The 27108-nt window shown below is 44.2% G+C and overlaps 2 protein-coding genes across 14 annotated transcripts in view; one reads left to right on the forward strand and one right to left on the reverse strand.

Moving 5' to 3' along the window:
• Positions 1–4502, forward strand: part of EVL (Enah/Vasp-like) — a 230518-nt gene extending 226016 nt beyond the window's left edge. For all 13 annotated transcript variants that reach the window (XM_068254686.1, XM_068254685.1, XM_068254682.1 and 10 more), the window contains 2 exons: positions 920–977; positions 3885–4502. In XM_068254686.1, the coding sequence (XP_068110787.1) occupies positions 920–977; positions 3885–3922 (96 nt within the window). In that variant the 3' untranslated portion in view covers positions 3923–4502. The remainder of the gene's footprint in view (positions 1–919; positions 978–3884) is intronic.
• Positions 4503–13250: 8748 nt separating this feature from the next.
• The window catches only part of DEGS2 (delta 4-desaturase, sphingolipid 2), a 36119-nt gene continuing 22261 nt past the window's right edge, over positions 13251–27108 (reverse strand). The window contains exons 2-3 of the mRNA XM_068252362.1: positions 20135–20877; positions 13251–13540 (exon numbers count right to left, since the gene is read on the reverse strand). Of these exons, the coding sequence (XP_068108463.1) occupies positions 13397–13540; positions 20135–20877 (887 nt within the window). The 3' untranslated portion in view covers positions 13251–13396. The remainder of the gene's footprint in view (positions 13541–20134; positions 20878–27108) is intronic.

The following is a 27108-nucleotide window of genomic DNA, read 5'->3' on the forward strand; positions in this document are numbered from 1 at the left end:
CAGATTTTGAATAGATTTCAGCATGAAATAGATTCACAATCTGTGGAGCTGCTGCCTGCATTCCCGCCCCATCCCCCCCACCAATACATTACCTGTTCCGTCAGCGCGAGTCCCCGGGTCTGTGCTGTTCCTTTCTCCGGCTGGCCTCCATCTTCTCTGCGCCTCTTGCATCGTCCTGTCAGAAGGGGAAGTTCAAACAGTAGAGGGCGCTCTACTGTTTGAACTTCCCCTTCTCACAGGACGGGACAGGAAGTGCAGAGAAGATGAAGAAGGCCAGCCGGAGAACGGAACAGCACAGACTGGGGACTCACGCCAGCGGAACAGGTGAGATTATTGCTGCGTCGGTCGTCTCTGAATTGGACGCCGCTTACGGCGCGCTCCTAACCCGCCAGCGATCGAGCAAAATTTCCCGCAATGGACAGATTGACGAAATCAATCGATTTCAGATGGAAATCGGTCGATTGGTCCGCGTTTGTGTTATCGATTTCACAGCAGATTCGATCAGAGATCAAATCTGCTGTCTATCGGCGGGAAATCGAGGTAGTGTATGGGCATCTTATGTCAACTAAATAAGTAATTAACTGTTGGCATCAGTTAATATGAAGTTCCATGGCCACTACCAGTTGCCTCTGACTAAGCAGAGTGGCCAAATCAATAATAATCCTATCTTGTAAAGCTAACACGAACTGTATGCCACCTGGAGTTAAGCCAATCAGACTGGAAGTTGTTTTTTTTATTGGCTCAGTGCCAAGTTGCATATAGTTTTAATGAAATTTGCATGCAAGCCAGGATGATGATATTTATACATTGGCCACCTGTAGCATGCAGTGACCACTCATTCCTTCGCACACGGTGATCTGATGAGTTTGTGTCTGGTGGAAGCTGTCCCGTCTCTGCTAACCATCTGCTTATCTTTCAGGAAATACTAGAAGAAGTCGTCAGAGAGTTACATAAAGTCAAAGAAGAGATCATCGATGGTAAGTAGGATAAAAAAAGTTTTGTTTTGTTACTGAGTATTTAATGTATTCAGTATAAAGCCTGTCACATATACAGTAGTAAAAAACACTGCCCCAAATGGATAGTCACCTCAGGAGGAGGGGTGACCAATAAGATGCAAATTGTTCTGAAATTATGCAAATTCTTATGCAAATGTATGCAGTTTGAAAATGGACCAATCAATTTAAACCTAGATTTAAATGGATTGGTCCATTTTCAAGCTGCATACAGTATATTTGCATAAGAATTTGCATACATTTGCATCAACTCAGAACAATTTGCATATCTGATCATCCCTACTCAGGAGAGGGAAGGATCCCCCCTCCTCCTCCAATGGACCGTTCCAACGCAGGTTGTACCACACGTGGGCACCATTAGGCATTTGTAAACTATTTTAAAGGACCCCTGAAGTGAGGGTGATATGGAAGCTGCCATATTTATTCCCTTTTAAACAATGCACATTGCCTGGCTATCCTGCTGATCCTCTGCCTCTAATACTTTTAGACATAGACCCTGAACAAGCATGCAGCAGATCAGGTGCTCTGGCTGAAGTCTGACTGAATTAGCTGCATGCTTGTTTCAGCTGTGTGATTCAGACACTAGTGGTATATGAAAGGTCAGCAGGGCTGCCAGGCAACTGGTATTGTTTAAAAGGAAACAAATATGGCAGCCTCCATATCCCTCTCATTACAGTTGACCTTCCACATATGCCTGAGACGGGGGCTATACAAAATAATAATTACACATGCCTGGGGCTTCTTCCAGCCCCCTTCTGGCTGATCGCTCCCTCGCTGTCCTCCTCCACCACCTGGATCCTCTGGTATTTGGCTCAGTAATTTCTTCAGTTAGGGCTATCCGAAACAAGCGCAGCCCAGCTCCCCCCCCCCCCCCCGTCATTGCACTCCCATCACTGTGCAGGTGCACAGCACTCCTGGCGATGGGAGCGCAGCACACCCCGACTAGAAGAATTGCGTTGAGTGTGTGGCATTACCATGGATCTGCTGAGTCCAAAGTTCTGGATCTTTAACAATCTTTGAAGAATAATTCAGCAATCTTTGTAAAATAATCCAGCAATATTACTAGATCAGGTAAAACACAAACAAAGGACTCGTGTGCCTGGAACATGGGCCCTTCCCTTTCTGCAATTCTAAAGGTGCCCATTAACAGTACAATTTTTCACTAAATGCGATCTTTCGATGCAATTTGAACGATCGTAACTAATCATAAGGCAATTATTGATTGTTCATTTACTGACCAATTCTGTATTCAAATGCGATCATAAAAGCCAACTATCAGATCGATTGTATCCTATTTAGCAATCAAATTGTTCCTTATCAATTGCCTTCATTAGTGGTGAATTTTCTATACCATTCGTTCGTAAAAATTGCATTGAAAGCAGCGCCGGGTTTGTAGTCTACTGCCCAAGGCCATTGTCAGCACGGCACTATTCAGTATAGTTAGATGACCCCCCCAGTATAGGTAGCCCGTTGACCCTTCCCTCCAGTATAGGTGAGTGATCCTTCCCCGGTTTAGATGGCCTGATGACCCCTTCCCCCCAGTATAGGTATCCTGATGACCAATCCACCCTTCCATCTAGTTAAAGAAACCAGGTGCCCCCCCTTCCGTATAGATAGCCTGATGACCCCCCCCCCCCATCCAGTATAGGTGACCATTCCCCACCTCCACCCCAGTTTAGCCCGCAGCCCTCCCACCCTTGATCCTATTGTGCCCTAGGCCATGGCCTATGTGGCCTTGGCTTAAATCTAGCCCTGATCGAAAGATCACATTTGGTGAAAAAAATTGTACCGTTAATGGGCACCTTAAACCAGATCCACCTCCATTATAGGACGTAATTAGTATGAAATACTTGAAACCGCCATATCTCACTAGCAATACGTAACACATTGCATTCAGTATGCTCATCCAAGTTCATAGACATTAAACACAGATTAATTATTATATTTCATATTGGATAAATTAATAACTGATTTGGAATATGACACAGTTATGAATAACCTCTTGAAACACTCCTAATTTGTTAATAATCCGACCTTTGTTGCATAAGGCTGGCATTAATAGGACTATGGCAATATGACAAAAAAAACTATTAAATCTAGATGGGTGACCAATTCTGCTCTGAAATTTTGTACTCAAGGAGCAGATGCCTCCACTGTGGACATGGTTTCTTTTCATATCAAGGTGTGGTCCTTTAGAAATGTATCAGTGCCGTGCAAAGGGTATTGCAATTTAAAGGGGTACTATGGCGAAACATTTTAAAATTTAAAATATGCGCAAACAAATAAGAAATACGAGTAAAATGAGCCATACATTACTTTTCTCCTATGTTGCTGTCACTTACAGTAGGTAGTAGAAATCTGACAGAAGTGACAGGTTTTGGACTAGTCCATCTCTTCATAGGGGATTCTCAGCAAGGCTTTTATTCTTTATAAAGATATTCCCTAAAAGGATTTATACAAAGATGCTGGTCAGCTTCCCTGCTCACTACACAGTTTTTTGGCAGTTGGACAGGGTAACTGCTATTCACTAAGTGCGTTTGAAAATAAATGAATCCCTGAGAATCCCCTATAAAGAGATGGGCTAGTCCAAAATATGTCTTCTACTACCTACTGTAAGTGACAGCAACATATGAGAAAAGTAATTTGTGGCTCATTTTACTCTGGAAAAAAACATACTTATTTGTCTATGTTTGCACATACAGTATTTTAAATTTTACAATTTTTCGCCATAGTGCCCCTTTAATGTTAAAAATTAACATTGGCATTTTTTTGTTCTCTGCTTGGTACAGTGAATTTATTTTTTTTTTTTTTTTTTTTTTTTTTTACTATTTAAAAATCTAGCCTACCACTTTTCCTTCTGTTTCTTTGCAGCGATCAGGCAGGAGCTCAGCCGGATCAGTACAACATAATAACAGGAAGGAACTTTGCAGTCTGGGAATGTACAGAGAAGTCCGCGAGGACCTGTTGAGTGTTGGAATGGTCAATGACTAAAGGACAGCACCTCCACTCCGCCCCTTCCTCCTTAGCAGACACACCTCCAAGCTTGCCGCTTTGGATTTGCTTAAAGAGTCTTACCATGAAAAAAAAAAAGAAAATTTATTCAAAACATTTTACATTTTTGGGATTTTTTTTTTAATTTTTAGACTTCATCTGACATTGCACACAGAGATACGTCAGCCTTTTTTTTGTATGATATATTTGCTTATTTAAGTGTATTATTTTTCATTTGGTAGTGGTTTTAAGAAGATTAAAAAAACAAAGTGTCCCACATGCTTTTCTTCTAGGATGACTTAGAGTAATCGAACCCGGTAGCCCGCAGCGTTAGGACCCTCCCTTCTCTTATTTTTATTTTACTTTTTCCTTTTTGCCAACAAAATTTTATTGCGAAAATCACAGCAGAACCAGACACACGTTCCGAAGAATCGTATGGTGACAAAAATAATATATTAAAAAAAAAAAAGTAATAAGAATAAAAAAAAAAAGTTTCCACTTCATCACAATATTGAAATGGTACATCAGTGCACCTCAGTAGCTGTATTCATATTGGTAATAAATTGTTTATTGTCCAACTCTGTGTGATGTCGTTTTCTCATCAATCCCAGTTAAAGAGGAACTTTAGCGAAAAGGTGGGAAAAAAAATAAATACATTGCAACATGAGAAGATAAATAGAAGAGAGATAAAGAAATGATTGACATTTGCCATGTAACTTGTTGATGTTGTTTGAACCACAAGGACTCTGCAGGTCATCATCGTTACTACTGGCAGCCATGGAAAAAAAAACAAAAAACTAGAAAGCACCAACTGCCATTTTATAACCACACCCCCAACAATGTGATAGGTTAAAATGTTATTCTTTTATAGATATTCTTGTGCACAGAGGGAGATACTGGTTGCTTGGCAGTTGGAAACAGCTGTCATTTGCCACAATGCAACAAGGTTCACAGACAGGAAACTGTCAGGACCATGGTCTTGACATCACACTGTGTGTGTGTGGGGGGGGGGGGGGGGTTTAACCCCAATATCAGCCATACAGACCCCCCCCCCCCCCCTTAAACTAACTATAACAAGTAACTTGTCTATATATCTTATCTAAAGTTTAGATAGTTTACATAGCAAATCTAGCTGCAAACCGCTTTAATTGAATATGATTATTTCTGCCGGTGATACAAAGACAGCAGCCATGTTGTTTGTAAACATTACACAGAGGCAGGCTTATCTGCATCTTGAGCAAAAAACCTAATCCCCCCTCCTCCCCTCTGCCTCTGAAATCTCTGGCTAGTAATACCTCCCCCTCCTCCTGCCCATACTGAGCTCCCATGAGCCCTTGCTACTGTCTGAAAGTGCCTTGGCTCTCTGAAAACCTGTGGGCGTGGCTTGTTTAGTTTATAGGGAATTCGAATATTAAAACAAAAACAAATAATCATTTGGCTTGAGGAATGCCCTATAAACAATAGGAAAGGAACACAATTATGCAATGGTTAAAAGTTCATCTCGGATCCACTTTAAGCATTTTGCAGAGTCACTGACTGTCCTCAGAAGAGCTCACAATCTAATCCTACCATAGTCATAGTCTAATGTCCTACTATATTATTTATACAGCACTGGCATCTTCTGCAGCACTTGACAGAGTACATAGTCATGTCACTGACTACATAAAAGATGAGAACATTTACAAAAATGCATTTTATTTTTTATTTTGACATGACAAAGTATTTTTTAAAAAGAAGAGTCTGCAAGCATTATTGTTGTTGCTTACTTTTATTACCACTATTTATTATTACTATTCACGGTAGTAGTAGAAGCAGGGAGTTAACTATTAAACATAATCAGTGCTCATTTATTCTTTTTATATAACTAAATTAGAAGTTTAGTTTTATTATTTTACGGAGTTCATTTAAAAAAAATAATTTTAACTATTACTGAGTTAATTGTAAAATTATCATGACCATTATAAAATTATATCAATTTCTCTTTAGATTATTATATATGTTACGGCCAGAACCCAAAGTTTGGCCACTTTGCGTTCTGGCCGGCCACTTCGGCTTCTGGCCGGTCAATGTGCGAACTGGCCGCGGCGGTGCGGCCAATGTTAGAAATGAAATGATATCAGTAAAGATTACCGTAATGTATGTTCTGGCCGTCTTGCTGCGGCCAAATGTGTCAAAAGTACGTTCATTTAATGAAATTAAGCCGGCGGCAATGTAGCAGATGAAGCCGCCGGCTTTCTCTCCTTCCCCCCTCCTGCCTCTCTCTCTCTCCTATAGAACATCGGGCAGCCGGCGGGGACATGCGTGTCCCCGAGATTCGTTTGTCGCGCCAGGACAGCAGAGCGGGGAGGCTGCAGACATTTCTTCTGCCAGCACCCGCTCTGCAGGAACGAACAGCAGGATTCCCTGCTGCGACGAACGACTCTGGGGGGGACACGCATGTCCCCGCTGGATGCCAGGAGAGAGAGAAAGAGAGAGAGAGAGAGGCAGGGGGGAGGAGAGAAAGCCGGCAGCTTAATTTCATTAAATGAACGCACTTTTGATACATTTGGCCGCAGCGAGACGGCCAGAACATACATTAATCTTTACTGCAATCATTTCATTTCTAACATTGGCCGCACCGCCGCGGCCAGTTCGCACATTGACCGGCCAGAAGCCGAAGTGGCCGGCCAGAACGCAAAGTGGCCAAACTTCGGGTTCTGGCCGTAACATATACATTTTTTTCACACAGTTTCAGACATCGTTCTCTTAGGCCTCGTTTACATTGGCTGCGTAGAGAAAACTTGTAAAAGCGCATGATAAAAAAAGTGTGCATTTGTGCACGTTTCATTGCGGTACGTTTTTTTTAAGCAGGTTTTGCTTGTTGTAGCAGTTGTCAAAGCTTTGATTTCATATGAAAAAAAAAAAAACATTTCCCATTAGGGGTAAAAAAAAAACCGCATGCGCTAAAAAAAGCACATTCATTCACTTGCATTGATGTGCACTTTACAGCTCAACGCACAGAAATGCACGCGACACTACGTTTTTGAAATGCTGCGCAGCGCATTGATGTGAGTCAGACATTTAATTACATGGAAAAATGAATACCTTGCAAAACGCACCGGACAATGCACTGTGAAAATCGCACAGAAACAGCCCTGAGGTGAACGAGGCCTTACACCTGACTGGGTAACCGCAGCCGTCACATAATTTGGACAGCTTCAGCTGTCTCTTCTACTGACTTATATGGAACCTGCCTATATCACGTAGCAGATTAGTTATTTAGTTGTAAGAATTTAGGTAGCATTTTAATACAGTAGCCTGGCAGAAAACTGCTACCAGAACTTCGTCTTAAAACGTCTATTGGCAGAGAAGTGGTTAGATTGTCTTTTCTAACTCAGCTTGGGGCCGCCTGTGTATTTCCAAAACATGACTATAAAAGCGAGAATCCATAGAAGAAAAAGAAAAGTTGTTTGGAGAGTGGACAGGACTCTGTACTCTGTACAAGTGATTGGCAAAAGGCTTTCAGACCCCCACATATTGAAAATATGCAGAAAGCAAGATGAGCAGGTTGGAAAGTTGTTTTCCATTAATCCATGCAAAACAAAGGGCAGAACTAAAGAGATTTTTATTTGTTTAATTTCTTAAAGGACAACTGAAGTGAGAAATATATGGAGGCTGCCATATTTATTTCCTTTTATACAAAACCTGCATTCCAGCTGGTCTATTAGGATGCAGTAGTGTCTGAATAACACCAGAAACGAGCATGAAGCTAATCTTTCAGATATGACAATAATGTCAGAAACACCTGATCTGCTGCATGCTTGTTCAGGGGCTATGACTAAAAGTATTAAATGATTAGCAGGATAGCCAGGCAACTGGTATTGCTTAAAGAGACTCTGAAGTCTCCCTAAAATGAGGTTTTTATTTTAAAAACCTCATTAACATTATAGTCTCTTAAAACGCAGCAGAACCGCAGCTGAAAAACCCCCTCGATCACCCCAAACTCACGGGGGGTACAGAGCAGGCAAAATCTACGATTTTCTTGGTCTTGGATTTTGCTGCCGCCTCTATGCGCGTCAATCAGCGCGTATCTCCGCCTCTCAGCAAAGGAAGACTGGGAGGGGCGGGGGAGAGGCGGCGATCCGCGCTGATTGACTCGCATAGAGGCAGGAGCCATGCTGCCTCTATGCGGAAGTTGCCTGCGTGTACCCCCGTGAGTTTGGGGTGATCGAGGGGGTTTTCAGCCGCGGTTCTGCGGCGTTTTAGGTGGGACAATAATGGTAACGGTTTTTAAACTAAAAACCTCATTTTAGGGATACTTCAGAGTCTCTTCAAAAGGAAATAAATATGGTAATCTCCATATCCCTTTTGCTTCAGTTGCCCTTTAAAGTGAATGGGAACTAAGCAAACAAACCAAACAAAAAAGCCAGATACCTAAGGAGAGGGAAGGTATTCAACCAATCAGGGAAATACTGCTCAGTCGCCAAAGGAGGCTTTGGAAAGTCTTCGGGAGACAGAGTGCTCCAGAAGACGGGCAGCTCCATACTGCACCTGTGCAAGCATGCTCTCATGTACGCTCACGCAGGCGCAGTGCAGAGCCGCACTCGGCTCTCAGAGACTTCCAAAGCGGAGAGGGATTCAATCGGGGCAGCCACCGCTTGAAGTTGTCTGAAAGTCAGCATTTCTACTTTGCTATAAAAGATTCCTCACAGCCTGAAAGCTGCTAAACCAGAAAAAAAATTCTAGCAGAACATCACTGAAATGGTTAAACAAAGCACTTTCTCCTGCTATTCAGCTTCAAATCCGCATCCAAACTGGAGATAACAGTATATTTTTTACTTGAACAGAAAATGTATGAACACTGGAATGTAAACAAACAAACACTTTCTGAGAAACGGTCTCTGCATCAGGCACACACGGTGTTCAGAATTGCTCATTAGAAGATTTTTTATATATAATAAAAAACAGTTATAATAGAAAAATAATAAAATGCAATGCCAGCTTTTAAGGCACGATAAACAACACGTTGGAAACTTGTAATTTGTAAACGGACAATATTACTTGTGCACAAAAGCAAATATGATAACTGTATGAGTAATAAAAAGTAGGAAATTGCATGTTATGTCAGAGTTTCAGACCACTTTAAACGAGGGGACCGGGAGAAGAACGGAAAGCCTCTATAGGACCCAGGGCCTTCCCTCCTTAACCTATTTTGGTTCCTGGACGTAGAAACTACCGCGCGCTCCCACGGCCGATCGGGCGCGTGCACTCCCGGCCGCGGATTCGGTAGCCACGGAATCAATGTATCGGGCTATGGTGCCCGATCACTGATTCCTCTCCCCCGCTGAAAAAAGCGACAGCTTCTCTCGGAAGCTGTGGTTTTTCTGGCCGTTTCCTCCCCTCTGCGTCACTCTAAGCGTGTGTTACGCTTAGAGTGACGTCATGTAAACAAACTCATGGCCGCCATCTTGTGGCCAAAAAGTAAAACTACAACTAAAAGTAAAAAAAAATTAAAACAGCACACAATTACATTATAAAACTATAGTTTACATCCCACCCTCCCAAAAATACCCAAATAAAATGTTTAATATAAAAAGAAAAAAAAACATTACAATAAAAAAACAAAAAAAAAATGTAAATAGTTACCTAAGGGTCTAAACTTTTTAAATATCAATGTAAAGATGAAATATTTCTATATTTTTTTTATTTTAAACTTGTAAATAGTGATAGATGCAAAACGGAAAAAATGCACCTTTATTTCCAAATAAAATATTGTCGCCATACATTGTGATAGGGACATAATTGTAACGGTGTAATAACCGGGACATATGGGCAAATACAATACGTGAGTTTTAATTATGGAGGCATGTATTATTTTAAAACTATAATGGCTGAAAACTGAGAAAATGATTTTTTCCGTTTTTTTCTTATTCTTCCTGCTAAAATGCATTTACAGTAAAGTGGCTCTTAGCAAAATGTACCCCCTCAAAGAAAGCCGAATTGGTGGCGGAAAAAACAAGATATAGATCAGTTCATTGTGATAAGTAGTGATAAAGTTATAGGCTAATGAATGGGAGGTGAACATTTCTCAAGTGAAAACGACGGAACGCGAATGGGTTAAGTATCTGGTTGTTTTTTGTTGTTTTTTTTAAATACCCATTGACTTTAAAGAAAAAACAATGCAATTTTAATATCTCGATAGCTCTGGAAAATAACGTGCAAATAAAGACCACCTCCAGCCAAAAAAAGTCTGAATGGTAATACGTAGATGTAGTTTATGCACTGTGTACAGTTAGATGAACATATGTTTACATCTGGTACATCACAGTGGATACAACAGACTCACATTTATATCTGTAGTAGCACGTCCTTATTTCTCCTCAAGCTGAAGCCTTGCTAAAGCATTGTCCCCTCCTCTTCAGCCTGGTTCCCTCCCCTGCCCCTCCCTCCCCTGCTCTCCGCCTGCCTGGATCAGATTACTTCTCTTTTCACAAACTGTAGTACAGAGAAAAGACAGGAAAACTGCAGCAGCCTATCTTATGTCTGTCTGCTATAATTCTTATTTCAGATGTCTGTCTGCCTACATTAGCTCACATGGACATGGGGTTGGAGTTATGACATCAATTGCCCAGCATCCTTTGTACCTTTGGTTTGGAAAGAAAAAAAAAATGTCCAGGACCCAATTTCACACTGGGGCGGGGATTTCAAGACCATATGTGTGATACGGACCCTGGTAGTGAGAAAATCACAGTTTATCATGTGTGAGTTTATATCTTGGAAACTATTAGGTTTAAAGCAAACTGTAATGTATAATATAGGTACTGTTTACAAAGAGGAACTGTAGTGAAAATGACAATGAATACAATGGCTTATTCCTTTCAATACACCTTTATTAGAGATGTCGCGAACGGTTTCAGGCGAACTTCGGTGGTTCGCGTTCGCCTACCAAAGGCGAACTTTCCCGGAAGTTCGATTCGCCCCATAATGCTCTATTGAGCAAAACTTTGACCCTCTACATCACAGCCAGCAGACACATTGTTGCCAAACACACTGCTCTCAATGCTGGAGGCCTGCCCCCCCCCCCCCCCCCCTCCTCCTCCAAGCAAGGTCCTTATACCATTTGACTCACTTGTCTGCCTACACTAATTAGTTAAGGGACAGCTGCTACACACTCTGCTAGGGTGATTTTAATTAGCCTCTTGTGGGCCACTCCTCCCTCCTACCCTCCTCCCCTTCTACCCTCCTCCCCTTCTAGTTTGCCAGGAGAAAAGTGTGATATAAATGTTATTTGTCTTGTCTAATCTTTCTCTTGCATTGAGCATAAATGGTACATGCTAGGCTACTTTCAGCTAGTAGTGTTTGTGGTATAATGGATATGTTAGTTACCTACCATACACTGAGACCTGGGTTCAAATCCCAGTCACGGTATGTAAGCTGTTTTTTGAAATACTGGAATTCCCTGGCAGGTAGAAGGGTAGGAGGGTGGAGGGAGGAGGGTGGCCTAAAATAGGGGTTTATGTGAAATCTAGAATTTTGCCTGGGACTTTTGATGTGTATTTCACTCAATCATGGCTGCCTCCAGGTATTCGAGCCCTCGAAACAACTTTTCTATCATTTTTCCAGCCGTCAGAATTTTTTCTATTTTTCAAAGTTCGCCTCCCCATTGAAGTCTATTGCGGTTAGCGACCCGAACCTTTCGCGGAGGTTCGCGAACAGGGTTCACGAATTGAAAATCGGAGGTTCGCGACATCTCTAACCTTTAGAAATTATGGAGTCTGTATTTGCCCATTGTAAAATCTTTCCTTGTCCTGATTTACTTTCTGAAATGTATTACAGATGGCAACATTTTCAGTCCTGTCAGGTACAGCTCTGTGGAATGTTAGTTTCTGAGCAAGTCAAAATATACATGGTCTACCAGAATACTATGGGGGGGCACAGCTTAACAGCCTAGGCTGTGACATCACTGAGGGGGTGGGGCTATAGTCAAAATACAGAAATACATAGCTACAGTAAGTATTTCTGATGCTGAAACCAGGATACATACCATAAAAGTGGGTATTTGGAAAAATTAACTGCATTCTAAAATGTATCACTACAGTGTCTATTTAAAGTGAACACGAGCTGAGAGGGATACAGAGGCTGACAATTGATTTCCTTTATAAGCAACACCAGTTGCCTGGCTATCCTGCTAAGTCTCTGCCTCTAATACTTTTAGCCATAGCCCCTGAACAAGCATGCAGCAGATCAGATGTTTCTGACAATATTGTCAGATCTGATAAGTTTAGCTGCATGCTTGTTTCTGGTGTTATTCATAAATATGGCATCCTCCATATCTCACTCACCCTGGGCTCACTCTAAAAGAACTCCTTGGTGTCGCCTCCCCCCCCCCCCCCCCCCCAATATTCTACCATTTAGAAACAATGAAAGCAAAAGTTCGCCCTCTTAAAACAGACCGTATTTGCAATTATTCAGAATGGAGTAAGCATATGATGTCTCCCACAATGCAACACTGCTAAATATGCAAATCATCCCTTGTTCAGTAGTATTCAGCAGCAAGGCCGAGGCAGAGGCGAGGGAGGCTCCAGCCTCAGGGCGCAGTGTAGGAGGGGACGCACAGCTCACTCAGCTATCATTCCCCTATTGTGTTTGAAGCAGAGAGAAATAAAAAAAAGGGGATACATGGCAGTGACTGCAAGCCAGATAACTAGAGATTAAGGTGTTGGGGGCCCTGGGGTGCCTCTTAGTCTAATAGCAATCAGTGTGTGACGGCTGGGGTGGGAGGGAGGGAGAGAGGGGCCTCTTAGTGTAATAGCAATCAGTGTGTGACGGCTGGGGTGGGAGGGATGGAGGGGCGCACTTTGGTGTCTCAGCCTTGGGTGCTGGAGGACCTTGTCCCGACTGTCAGCAGTGATGCATTGTGGGGGACATCATGTGCTCACTCCAACCTGAATTATTGCAAATACTTTCGGTTTTAAGAAGGCAACATTGTATTTTCATAGCATTTTAGTAAGAGGGCTTTTTGGTCCTTTGTAACCCCTTACACACTCCTAGGAGTTCTGGATCACCATGAGCTTGCTGGATACTCTGTGAATTTAAAAACAACAAGTCGTCATTTCTTGTGGAGGATTAGACTTTATTTTGTGGATTTTCTGTTAACATGTAGAAGAGAATTCCCCCCCCCCCCCCCCCTTTTGCTGTGTTATGTACATTGCTCCAATGCTATGAAGCCCCCGTGTATCCCACAGGAGCCTGCAGGTAGAGCACAGCTCCGTAGTGCAGGAGTCTGTCGACCGTTACACCGGCGAGAGTCGCCTCAAGAAGCACGTTCTGCAACTAAACGTCAGTAGGCAGTTACTGTCCTTCACCACTCGCTCGTCACATAATAAAATCCCAGTCAGACGTTGGCTCAGGATTTAACCTGCATTGGCCAACTTGCACTTCCTTTTAATCCTGGAATATGGTCCGATCTCCTCATCGAAGATGAAGTCCCAGATCACGCGGGCCCAGGACTGGTGTTGAGGGAGACAATCGTAGTATTCCGAGGCAATCTGACGTACCTGAGGAGAAAACGCAGGTCTGCTTTAACCTGTTAACAGCCACAAATGAGTTATCCAACTTTAAGATAAGTGCACTGCTTGGCAGAACTCGTCGTGCTGTAAGTTCTTGGAATGCTTTGACCTCCCTCTACTAGTAGAAAACAGAAACTGAAAGCAGAAGTCCTCTTTTCCTGTCTCAGGCCTAGTGCACACCGAGTGGTTGTGGTAGCATTTTAAAAAAACGCTGCTGCTTCTGAAAACGCTTGGCTAATGCATCTCAATGGGCTGGTGCACACCAGCGGTTTGAGGTTTTTATCAAACCGCAAACGTGGGTCCTGCAGCATTTTTGCGGTTTGCACATGCGTGTCTGCTTCAATGTAAACTATCGGAAAAGCTCAAACCGCTCTGAAAAACGCTAGATTAGATCGGTTTTCCAGGCGTTTTTGTTACAGAGACTGTTCAGTAACAGCTTTACTGTAACAATATATGACATCTGCTACAAAAAAACGCTCCAAAAAACGCTAGGCATGTTTAGAAAACTGCTCTAAACATGCCTAGAATCCCTCTGAAAATCTGCTTCAAAAACCTCTAGCGTTTTGCAGATCTGGTAGAGGGTTTTGGTGTGCACTGGGTCTCACACTGCCCCCTAGTGAAAATTGGCCATTAATACGCATTACAGAAGTACTAATTAGAAGCTAGGAAATCTAACAATGAAGAAATATGATTCTTTCCTTAACAGGATTCTTAAACTTATGTAAGAATACTGAAATTCAGCACTGTGCCATAGTGGTTAGCACTCTCTCCTTGTAGTGCTGGGTCCTCTGTTTGAATCCCAGTCAGGGCACTCCCTGCATGGAGTTCGTATGTTCTCCCTGTGTGTGGGTTTCCTCTAGACACTCCGGTTTCCTCCCACATCCCAAAAACAAACAAGTTAATTGGCTTACCCCTAAAAATTGGTCCTCTACTACAATGGACACATGACTGAGGTAGAGATTAGATTGTGAGCTCCGAGGACAGATCTTGACAAGACTCTGTAAAGTGCTATTTGTTTACTGAGAGTTCCAAAGCCAGTACAAAATATACCTGGTCACCCAGAATGCTCTAGGAGGAAAATTCCACATAGCTAAACAGCCTAGGCTGAGCATCATTTGGAAAGGTGGTGCTTACATACTAATATAGCAATATATAGATATGGGAGGGGTTTCTGATCCCGAAACCAGGATAATTACCAAAAAAGTGGATATCCTCAATAATTGATCATATTCTACTATGTGTCACTACAGGGCCTCTTTAACCACTTAAGGACCACAGTCTTTTCGCCCCTTAAGGACCAGAGCCTTTTTCTCCATTCAGACCACTGCAGCTTTCACGGTTTATTGCTCGCTCATACAACCTACCACCTAAAGGAATTTTACCTCCTTTTCTTGTCACTAATACAGCTTTCTTTTGCTGCTATTTGATTGCTGCTGCGAGTTTTAGTTTTTATTATATTCATCAAAAAAGACATGAATTTTGGCAAAAAAATGACTTTTTTAACTTGCTGTGCTGACATTTTTCAAATAAAGTAAAATTTCCTATACATTTGAGCGCGAAAGTTATTCTGCTACATGTCTGATAAAAAAAAACCCATTCAGTGTATATTTATTGGATTGGGTAAAAGTTATAGCGTTTACAAACTATGGTGCCAAAAGTGAATTTTCCCATTTTCAAGCATCTATGACTTTTCTGACCGCCTGTCATGTTTCATGAGGGGCTAAAATTCCAGGATAGTACAAATACCCCCCAAATGACCCCATTTTGGAAAGAAGACATCCCAAAGTATTCAGTGAGAGGCATGGTGAGTTCATAGAAGATTTTATTTTTTGTCACAAGTTAGCGGAAAATGACACTTTCTGACAAAAAAAAGGAAAAAAAAAAAGTTTCCATTTCTTCTAACTTGCGACAAAAAAAAAAATGAAATCTGCCACGGACTCACTATGCTCCTCTCTGAATACCTTGAAGTGTCTACTTTCCAAAATGGGGTCATTTGTGGGGTGTGTTCACTGTCCTGGCATTTTGGGGGGTGCCTAATTGTAAGCACCCCTGTAAAGCCTAAAGATGCTCATTGGACTTTTGGCCCCTTAGCGCAGTTAGGCTGCAAAAAAGTGCCACACATGTGGTATTGCCGTACTCAGGAGAAGTAGTATAATGTGTTTTGGGGTGTATTTTTACAAATACCCATGCTGGGTGGGAGAAATATCTCCGTAAATGACAATTGTTTTATTTTTATTTACACACAATTGTCTATTTATAGAGATATTTCTCCTACTCAGCATGGGTATGTGGAAAAATACACCCCAAAACACATTATACTACTTCTCCTGAGTACGGCGATACCACATGTGGCACTTTTTTGCACCCCAACTGCGCTAAGGGGCCCAAAGTTCAATGAGTACCTTTAGGATTTCACAGGTCATTTTGAGAAATTTCGTTTCAAGACTACTCCTTACGGTTTAGGGCCCCTAAAATGTCAGGACAGTATAGGAACCCCACAAATTACCCCATTTTAGAAAGAAGACACCCCAAGGTATTCCGTTAGGAGGATGGTGAGTTCATAGAAGATTTTTTTTTTTGTCACAAGTTAGCGGAAATTGATTTTAATTGTTTTTTTTTCACAAAGTGTCATTTTCCGCTAACTTGTGACAAAAAATAAAATCTTCTATGAACTCGCCATACTCTTAACGGAATACCTTGGGGTGTCTTCTTTCTAAAATGGGGTCATTTGTGGGGTTCCTATACTGCCCTGGCCTTTTAGGGGCCCTAAACCGTGAGGAGTAGTCTTGAAACCAAATGTCGCAAAATGACCTGTGAAATCCTAAAGGTACTCATTGGACTTTGGGCCTCTTAGCGCACTTAGGGTGCAAAAAAGTGCCACACATGTGGTACCGCCGTACTCAGGAGAAGTAGTATAATGTGTTTTGGGGTGTATTTTTACACATACCCATGCTGGGTGGGAGAAATATTTCTGTAAATGACAATTGTTTGATTTTTTTTACACACAATTGTCCATTTACAGAGAGATTTCTCCCACCCAGCATGGGTATGTGTAAAAATACACCACAAAACACAATATACTACTTCTTCTGAGTACGGCGATACCACATGTGTGACACTTTTTTGCAACCTAGGTGCGCTAAGGGGCCTAAAGTCCTATTCACAGGTCATTTTGAGGCATTTGGATTCTAGACTACTGCTCACGGTTTAGGGCCCCTAAAATGCCAGGGCAGTATAGGAACCCCACAAGTGACCCCATTTTAGAAAGAAGACACCCTAAGGTATTCTGTTAGGAGTATGGTGAGTTCATAGAAGATTTTTTTTTTGTCACAAGTTAGCAGAAAATGACACTTTGTGAAAAAAAAACAATACATATCAATTTCCGCTAACTTGTGACAAAAAATAAAATCTTCTATGAACTCATCATACACCTAACAGAATACCTTGGGGTGTCTTCTTTCTAAAATGGGGTCACTTGTGGGGTTCCTATACTGCCCTGGCATTTTAGGGGCCCTAAACCGTGAGGAGTAGTCTTGAACCCAAATGTCTCAAAATGACCTGTGAAATCCTAAAGGTACTCATTGGACTTTGGGCCCCTTAGCACAGTTAGGCTGCAAAAAAGTGTCACACATGTGGTATCGCCGTACTCAGAAGAAGTAGTATAATGTGTTTTGTGGTGTATTTTTACATATAACCATGCTGGGTGGGAGAAATATCTCTGTAAATGACACATTTTTTATTTTTTTTACACACAATTGTCCATTTACAGAGAGATTTCTCCCACCCAGCATGGGTATGTCTAAAAATACACCACAAAACACATTATACTACTTCTCCTGAGTATGGCGATACCACATGTGTGACACTTTTTTGCAGCCTAGGTGCGCTAAGGGGCCCAACGTCCTATTCACAGGTCATTTTGAGGCATTTGTTTTCTAGACTACTCCTCACAGTTTAGGGCCCCTAAAATGCCAGGGCAGTATAGGAACCCCACAAGTGACCCCATTTTAGAAAGAAGACACCCCAAGGTATTCCGTTAGGGGTATGGTGAGTTCATAGAAGATTTTATTTTTTGTCACGAGTTAGTGAAAAATGACACTTTGTGAAAAAAACAATAAAAATCCAATTTCCGCTAACTTTTGACAAAAAATAAAATCTTCTATGAACTCATCATACACCTAACAGAATTCCTTGGGGTGTCTTCTTTCTAAAATGGGGTCACTTGTGGGGTTCCTATACTGCCCTGGCATTTTACGGGCCCAAAACTGTGAGTAGTCTGGAAACCAAATTTCTCAAAATGACTGTTCAGGGGTATAAGCATCTGCAAATTTTGATGACAGGTGGTCTATGAGGGGGCACATTTTGTGGAACCGGTCATAAGCAGGGTGGCCTCTTAGATGACAGGATGTTTTGGGCCTGATCTGATGGATAGGAGTGCTAGGGGGGTGACAGGAGGTGATTGATGGGTGTCTCAGGGGGCGGTTAGAGGGGAAAATAGATGCAATCAACGCACTGGGGAGGTGATCGGAAGGGGGTCTGAGAGGGATCTGAGGGTTTGGCCGAGTGATCAGGAGCCCACACAAGGCAAATTAGGGCCTGATCTGATGGGTAGGTGTGCTAGGGGGTGACAGGAGGTGATTGATGGGTGTCTCAAGGTGTGATTAGAGGGGGGAAATAGATGCAAGCAATGCACTAGCGAGGTGATCAGGGCTGGGGTCTGAGGACGTTCTGAGGTGTGGGCGGGTGATTGGGTGCCCGCAAGGGGCAGATTAGGGTCTAATCTAATGGGTAACCGTGACAGGTGGTGATAGGGGGTGATTGATGGGTAATTAGTGGGTGTTTAGAGGAGAGAAGAGATGTAAACACTGCACTTGGGAGGTGATCTGATGTCGGATCTGCGGGCGATCTATTGGTGTGGGTGGGTGATCAGATTGCCCGCAAGGGACAGGTTAGGGGCTGATTGATGGGTAGCAGTGACAGGGGGTGATTGACGGGTGATTGACGGGTGATTGACAGGTGATTGACAGGTGATCAGGGGGGATAGATGCATACAGTACACGGGGGGTGGGGGTCTGGGGGGGTGATCAGGAGGGGGCAGTGGGCAGGGGGGGATAAAAAAAAAATAGCGTTGACAGATAGTGACAGGGAGTGATTGATGGGTGATTAGGGGGGTGACTGGGTGCAAACAGTGGTCTGGGGGGTGGGCAGGGTGGGGGGGTCTGAGGGGTGCTGTGGGCGATCAGGGGGCAGGGGGGGGGGGAAAGTGTGCTTGGGTGCAGACTAGGGTGGCTGCAGCCTGCCCTGGTGGTCCCTCGGACACTGGGACCACCAGGGCAGGAGGCAGCCAGTATAATAGGCTTTGTATACATTACAAAGCCTATTATACATATGTGCAGCGGCGATCCGGGTGCTAGTAACCCGCCGGCGCTTCCGAACGGCCGGCGGGTTACTACGAGCGGTGGGCGGAGCGAGTCCCCGGCGGCTGATCGTGTCACGAATGACGCGATCGCCGCATAGCCACTCCCGCAGCCGCCCCCCGCCGATGGGCGTATTGCGGTCGTTTGGGCCCGGACTTTGCCGCCGCCCATCGGCTGGGGGCGGTCCTCAAGTGGTTAAAAACCACTTTTGCATTCCTGGATTTTTACGCCTTTAGATTCCTGAGAATTTTGGCATTTCAGCTGTGTCACTATGATACAGCTATCATTTTTTATTATTATTACTTATGCCATCAAAGTGACACTTATTTAAGGACAACTGAAGTGAGAAGAATATGGAGGCTGCCATATTTATTTCCTGTTAAACAATACCAGTTGCCTGGCAGCCCTGCTGATCTATGCGGCTGCAGTTGTGTCTGAATAACACCAGAAACAAGCATGCTGCTAATCTTGTCAGATTTTTGTCAGAAACGCCTGATCTGCTGCATGCTTGTTCAGGATCTGTGGCTAAATGTATTAGAGGCAGAGGATCAGCAGGACAGCCAGGCAACTGGTATTGCTTAAAAGGAAATAAATATGGCAGCCTCCATATACCTCTCACTTGGGTTGTCTAAGTCTAGGCTTTCTTGGGGTAATATTTGTAAATTTAGAAAACACAAGTTTATAACTTTCACATGACAAGCAGGGCCGGTTCAAGTAACAATTGGGCCCTAGGGCAAGATTAGCCTGGGGGCCCCCCCAACAGACACCCTCGACCAAAACGCACCATTAGAGACCCTTTGTTGCAGCCAAATCTCCCTCCTGGGCCCTTGAGCTGGCTGCTGACCCTCCCCCAATCACCTCCCAACTTAACAGACTCTGCAGAGTCCCTGGGGAGCAGCAGTTAAGATGGGGAGGGAGACCTTGGGGGCCCCTATGGGCTCTGGGGCCCTGAAGCAATTGCCCATTTTTCCTATGGTAGCTCTGGCCCTGATGACAAGTGCCACAGACAGTTATAAAAGACCTAAAAACAGATTTGTCTTGTGCTGGTTAAAATGGAGGGCAGCACCTTTCTCAGGGAACCATCTTTTTGCCCCATCAAGTGGCAACATGTGGCTACCTTTACTAAGCAAACCTAATTTTTTTTTCAGAAGGAAGAGGCACCTACCTCAGGCAGTTTGCTTCCGGGAATGCTGGGAAAGTCATGATGTTCCATGTGATATCCTACATTAAAAGTAATCAAGTTGAGACATCCATAGTACGAATAGGTCTCATGTCCCTTCCAGAACATGTAATGTTCTGCAATAAAATGTCCAGATATTGGGTGGAAGCCCAAACAGAAGGCTGATCCAGCCACTAAGTAGACAACGGGCTTTAGGCCACACGTGTAATAGAGGAGGAGATCGGCAGAGAACTGAACCAGAGCATTACAGATTTCCATTCTGGTTATCGGTTTTGGGTTCACGTAGAGTGGCCTCAAGACATAAAGGAAAGGCTGGAGGATGAGCCAAGCCACTTTACGGGACGGAGTGCAGAAGAACCACCCTTCAAAGTCAGTAGGGATGTCCACGTCCAAGTTGTCTCCACCCAAATAGCGGTGGTGGTCGATGTGGTATTTCTTGAAGGACGCAGAGTACGGCACACCTATAGGCAGGTTGGCGATTACGGCAAACCACCTGTTCCATTTTGTCTGGCAGTTCCCAAAAGCTACATTGTGAGATATGTCATGGATGGCCAGAGTCAAGGAGTGGTTGACGCAGCCACCAAACGCGTAGGCCCAAAACAGGACCCATTTCCAAGCCAAGTCTCTCACCAGACGGCAGGCAACGAGCTGGACAATCACCATGGCCAAGACAATCCATTTCAGCTTGTGGTCAGGTCCCATAAGTGATTTGATCTCTGGATGTTTGACTGTGAAAGACAAAAAGAAAAACAAAAAATGTGTTTAAAAAAATGTATTCTGCTCCATGTTTCTTAATATGCCTGTATAAAGACCATATTAATGACCTCCATTATTTCATAGATACTACTTACTGTCAGGAAAATGTATTTTATAGTGCCCCTATACCACTTATGCACAGGAATTTAGCATCTTTCGTTGTGCATGTGGCTGTTCCTCACAATGAAGCAGGACAGGAAGCTCAAACTCCACAAAGTTGTTCTACACTCATTCTCAAACTTATGCCCTACAGGCTGAATATGGCCCGTCGCCTTCATTCTTGCAGCCCATACCCTCCCAACCCATTTTCCTCTTCATACCACGATTTGCTGGGGACCTCCTCCTCCACACAATACCACCACCTCCCTCTTCCACTCTTAAAGGACACCTAAAGTGAGAGGGATATGCAGGAGCGTTTCTAGGTTCCTGGGAGATCAGGGGCACCCCTGGGCACCAAGAGAAAGTGGGCATGGTCATAGATGGGGCCAAATGTACATGAACATAGCAGTGGCGTAACTTAAATATATTCAATAGGCAGTATTTCACATAAATAGGCCCTCACCTGGCTTCTGTCTGGTCTTCTGCTGGCTGGCCTGTGTGCTGTACTCGGCTGGCGGTGATGCTGTGCTGGCCTTGCTTTGCTAGGTGACTTGCTGGGGGCTTTGCTGGCTAGGCAGTTTGCTGGGGGCATTTTGGGGTGCTTTGCTGGGCTGGGGGCTTTACTAGGCTTTGCTTGGCTGTACGCTTTGCTGGGCTGGGACCAGGAGGCTTGGCTGGGGGGGGGGGGGGGGTTTGCTTTGCTGGGATGGGGCCCTGGGGCTTTGCTTGGCTGTAAATAGGTAGGTGCCCTCAGTATAGGTTAGATAGATGCCCCCAGTATAGGTTAGATAGGTTCCCCCAGTGTAGGTTAGATAGGTAGGTTCCCCCAGTATAGGTTAGATAGGTAGGTTCCCCCAGTATAGGTTAGATAGATGCCCCCAGTATAGGTTAGATAGATTGCTCCCAGTGTAGGTTAGATAGATGCCCCCAGTGTAGGTTAGATAGGTAGGTTCCCCCAGTGTAGGTTAGATAGGTAGGTTCCCCCCAGTGTAGGTTAGAGAGGTAGGTTCCCCCAGTGTAGGTTAGAGAGGTAGGTTCCCCCAGTGTAGGTTAGAGAGGTAGGTTCCCCCAGTGTAGGTTAGAGAGGTAGGTTCCCCCAGTGTAGGTTAGAGAGGTAGGTTCCCCCAGTGTAGGTTAGAGAGGTAGGATCCCCCAGTATAGGTTAGATAGATGTCCCCAGTATAAGTTAGATAGGTAGGTGCCCCCAGTATAGGTTAGATAGATGCCCCCAGTGTAGGTTATACAGGTAGGTTCCCCCAGTGTAGGTTAGATAGGTAGGTGCCATCAGTGTAGGTTAGATAGGTAGGTTCTTCCAGTATAGGTCAGATAGGTAGGTTCCCCCAGTGTAGGTTAGATAGGTAGGTTCCCCCAGTATAGGTTAGATAGGTAGGTTCCCCCAGTATAGGTTAGATAGATACCCCTCAGCGTAGGTTAGATAGGTAGCTTCCCCCAGTGTAGATTAGGTAGTAGGGGGGCGCTGGGCGGGAGCGGGCATAGCGCAGTTAAAAACTCACCTTCCGATCTGTGCAGACAGAGCCTCCATCCTCTTCAGACTTCCTCCCCCGGCGTCTGTCGCATTGGTAACAGCGCCCCCTGTGATGACATCACAGAGCGCTGTAACCAAGGTGACGGACGCCGGAGAAGAAAGTAGGATGACGATGGAGGCTGCATGGGGAGATCGGAAGGTGAGTTTTTAACTGTGCTATACCCAACTCCCCCTCCGCTCCGCCCAGGGCCCCCTCCTGCCGCTCAGGATGATCCAGGGCAACAGGTTCAGGGGCGGTGCCCTGGATCAAAGGCCCTAGCGACGCCTCTGGGGATTTGGAGGCTGCCATATTTATTTCCTTTTATACATTACCAGTTGTCCGGCTGTCCCGCCGATCCTGTGTCTCTAATACTTCTAGCCATAGACCCTGAACATGCATGCAGCAGATCACATGTTTCTGACTGAAGTGTGGCTGGTTTAGCTGCATGCTTGTTTCAGGTGTGTGATTCAGACAGATACTACTGATGCTAGAGATAAGCAGAACAGCCAGGCAACTGGTATTGGTTAAAATGAGATAAACATGGCAGCATCGATATCCTGCTAACGTCGGGTGTTAACGTACCCTGTCCAGACGTAACGTTTTATCTGCGACGTGGTCCCCTGTCCCAGGCTGCAATGTGTCCCAGGGTATGTCACACTTTTGTTCACCGGGTGTCTCAGCCGTGGGACTCTGTGGTAATGTTCGCCTCATTTACCGTTTGCGGAGTTGGAGTAATCGTAGTTGCATTTCATCTGTCGAAGGTAACGGTTATTGCATTTCATGTGTCAGAGGTAACAGTTGCTGCAGTTATTTGATGGTCATAGAGACTGCATTTGCTACTTTGGGGACATTGTTGCAGCATTTGGCATTTTGGGGGCTCATGATTATTAAATTATATGCCAATACTGTAGCATCAGCAGCTTCTACAGATTTTGCGCACACTAATTCCACCATAGTCAGTCTAATGTCCTACGATATTATTATGTATTTATATAGCACTGGCATCTAAGGCAGCACTTTACAGAGAATGTAGTCATGTCCTTTGCGGAGCTCACAGTCTAATCCCAGCCATAGACAAAGTCTAATTTCCCGCCATATCATTATTATGTATTTATGTAGCACTTGCATCTTCTGCCGCACATTTCAGTGGCATAGCTATGGAGCTGTGGGCCCTGATAAAGATGCTAATCATGCATTCAAAATGTTCAAAACTTTTTCTGCTGTTATGATTTGGTGTTCTCACATACTTACGGAGCTCTGGCCCTTTAATAGTCAGTGCCAAACAGTTGCATGCTGGGGGTTCTTTTTATCTATAATATATTCCTCCTCTTCCATTTATTTCCCTGCCTAGCTGCCTATCTGAAACACGATGATCTGCTCACTTGTGTTTACAAGCAAGGATGAGGTAACTCAGCAATTGGAGAAGAAAAAAAAAGTAAAGGGCAGAAATGACATCAGGATTTAGCCTAAACTGTGGGCAAAAGACATGGTTCCCACCAGGAACAGAATTCTCTTCATTTACTATATAAAATGAACTGAAATCAAAGCGTGGACAGTACAATACATGTGTTATGTAAGTAGATCCAGTATTTATTTATATGTGTTTTTTCCCCTGGCATAGTATGGCGAATCCTACTGCTTTAAGTGAGAAGTTTCACAGCCCCACTGCAGAAATGATGTCAGTGTTATATAAATATGCAAATTTAGAGGCTTTTGTTCCATTTGAGAATTCTCTTGTACACGATTATCGAGCACACCGTTGCAGTAGATTAATTGTACGGCGCTGGAATGCGGTGTGCACGTCCGTGGCATGCCCCCCCATAAGCTGTCACAGCTGTTGTCCTCACCTGGTGCGTTCTACCGCCATTCATTTCACCCGACACGGGGTGCCCTCTGCGTTAATAACTAATTAGGCCTCATTATCTTACCAGCTGTTCTGACGTCTATTACCAGCCTCAGCAGCACATATAAATATAGCACTGCCGTCCTGTCTTCCCACCTTGTATATCAGCGTCTGATAGAAGACGCACCTGTTGCCAATAGCAGCTAATAATATAATGTGTCATTTTCAGACCAGCCCTAGGGAAGACCAGCGGCCATCATTGCAGCTGCATTTGGACAGTATTACAATAAATGAGGACCACCCTGTCCATGCGGCCTTTACCTGCCTTACATTATTTCTCAGACTCCAATAAATCCTGGCTTTTTGGGAACATAACTTGACCAATCAGCTCTCTTGCATGAAAAGTGGATGTAAAGGACAGCTAGGATGATTGCAATGGGGTAACACTAAATGTCCCTATACATCAGACTATGGCCTCAATTCACTAAGCTTATCTCCTGTCTTTAATAACTCTTCTAGAGTTGTTACCATGGTGATAAGGCATGTAGTATTCAGGAAACATTTTTCCTCAGGCAAGCCTAAAGTTAACTCTTCTGTCTTTAAATTAGCTCTCCAATCCTTAAATTAACTCCAGAGTTAAAGACAGACTGTTAATTAACTGCGTGTGAAAATAACTACAGAGGAGGTAAATTAACTACAGGAGAGGTAACTTAAGGAATGAAGAGGTAAGATAACTCTCTCACGTGTGTGAGGTAAGTTTTCTCTTGCCTTATTATCTCCAGCATGATCTTAGTGAATTGAGGCCAATGTATGAGCAGATCGACCAAGAGACTGATCTATCTCTGATCGGAGAGAGATCTGTCAGTTGTCCATACACCACAGGCCGATTCCCATTGGATTTCCGCATGACATCTCTTGGGAATCAGCCTTGTGACCAGGGGAGTAACTAGACCAGGCATGGGCAAACTTGGCCCTCCAGCTGTTAAGGAACTACAAATCCCAGAATGCATTGCAGGAGTCTGACAGCCAGAGTCATGATTCAAAAAGGCAAATGCATTGTGGAACTTGTAGTTCCTTAACAGCTGGAGGGCCAAGTTTTCCCATGCATGAACTAGACATTACTGGGCCCCCCTGTGAAACTTTGGATGGGGCCAGTGGTGTAGCTATGGGCCCCAGTGCGAGTTTTACATGCCCCCCCCCCCCCAAGCACTCTATATGTAACACTTGATACGGCGCAACAAAACCTGCCAAGGTCATCCATAGTATTAGAGGTGCAAGAAGGGGATGGGGAACAGTTTGTTAATGATTACTACCATTCAAAGCATCTATAGAAGTGATTATTACCAGCACAGGACCAATAAATAGCTAATACTTTGGTTGAGAAAGAGCCCCATGGGGCCCAAGGGCCCCAACGCAGTCGCTAGCTCGGCAACCCCTATTGCTACGTCACTGGATGGCATACCTCCCAACTTTTTGAGATGAGAAAGAGGGACACTTAAGCCATGCCCCTGCCACACCCCTGATAACGCCCCCGTCCCACCCCTAGTCACACATACCATAAAGATTTCATAAGAAAAATATGTTATTTTATCATTCAAACCACACTGGTCCTTTCTATCCTGGTTCATTTCCTTCATATTAAGATCTGCAAATTTGAAATATATCAATTTAAAGGTTGGGAATAAAGTTTAGAGTCAAACACGTTTTTAGTAGCGAAATATATATATTTACATAGAAAGAGTGACAAAGTCCTGAAAAAGGGACAGAGGGACAGGGCTCCCAAAGGGGGATTGTCCCTCCGAAAGAGGGACAGTTGGGAGCTATAGGATGCGTTTTCTGCACAGGAAAACTGAAGACCAATGTTATTCAATTGGCCAGGGCACACTTGAAATGTGTTTTCCCCATGCAGATAAAAGCACTTAGACTTAAAGAGGATCTGTAACGTCAAAAGATCCCCTGGGGGGTACTCACCTCGGGTGGGGGAAGCCTCCGGATCCTAATGAGGCTTCCCACGCCGTCCTCTGTCCCACGGGGGTCTCGCTGCAGCCCTCCGTGAATGATGACGTCAATATTTACCTTCCCGGCTCCTGCGCAGGCGCTCTGACGGCTGTCGGCTCCGAAGTAGGCGGAAATACCCGATCGCCGTCGGGTCTGCTCTACTGCGCAGGCGCAAGTTTCCGGTATTTCCGTGTAGTTCGGAGCTGAAAGCAGCCACAGCGCCCCCGCTGGAGCCAGCAAAGGTAAATATTGAACTGACAGTCGGGTCTGTCGCCGGCTGTTCGGAGGGCTGCAGCGAGACCCCAGTGGGACAGAGGACGGCGTGGGAAGCCTCATTAGGATCCGGAGGCTTCCCCCACCCGAGGTGAGTACCCCCCAGGGGATGTTTTTGATGTTACAGAGTCTCTTTAAAGGAAATGTCAGGCAATCTATGCTACCCCCAGATCTACTTACCCGGGGCTTCCTCCAGCCCCTTGCAGCCGACAAGTCCCTTGTCCCAGCTCTGCTCCCAGTACATACATACACACACAGCCGTATTATTTTACTACATGAGAGCACATGCTATATGGAGGAACAACAATGACATGCTGAACAGAAGATATACTGTAGTATTCACTGTAACTTTGGCAAAACATTCAGAATGTCACTGATTGATACCGTTATTGTAGGATCACTAGCCTGTGTGTGATAAGAATCTAGGAATCTCTTCTGAGGGATTGCTGAATAAGGCCTGGAAC

Source organism: Hyperolius riggenbachi, chromosome 9, assembly GCF_040937935.1.
Source record: "Hyperolius riggenbachi isolate aHypRig1 chromosome 9, aHypRig1.pri, whole genome shotgun sequence".
NCBI classification, from domain to species: Eukaryota; Metazoa; Chordata; class Amphibia; order Anura; family Hyperoliidae; genus Hyperolius; species Hyperolius riggenbachi.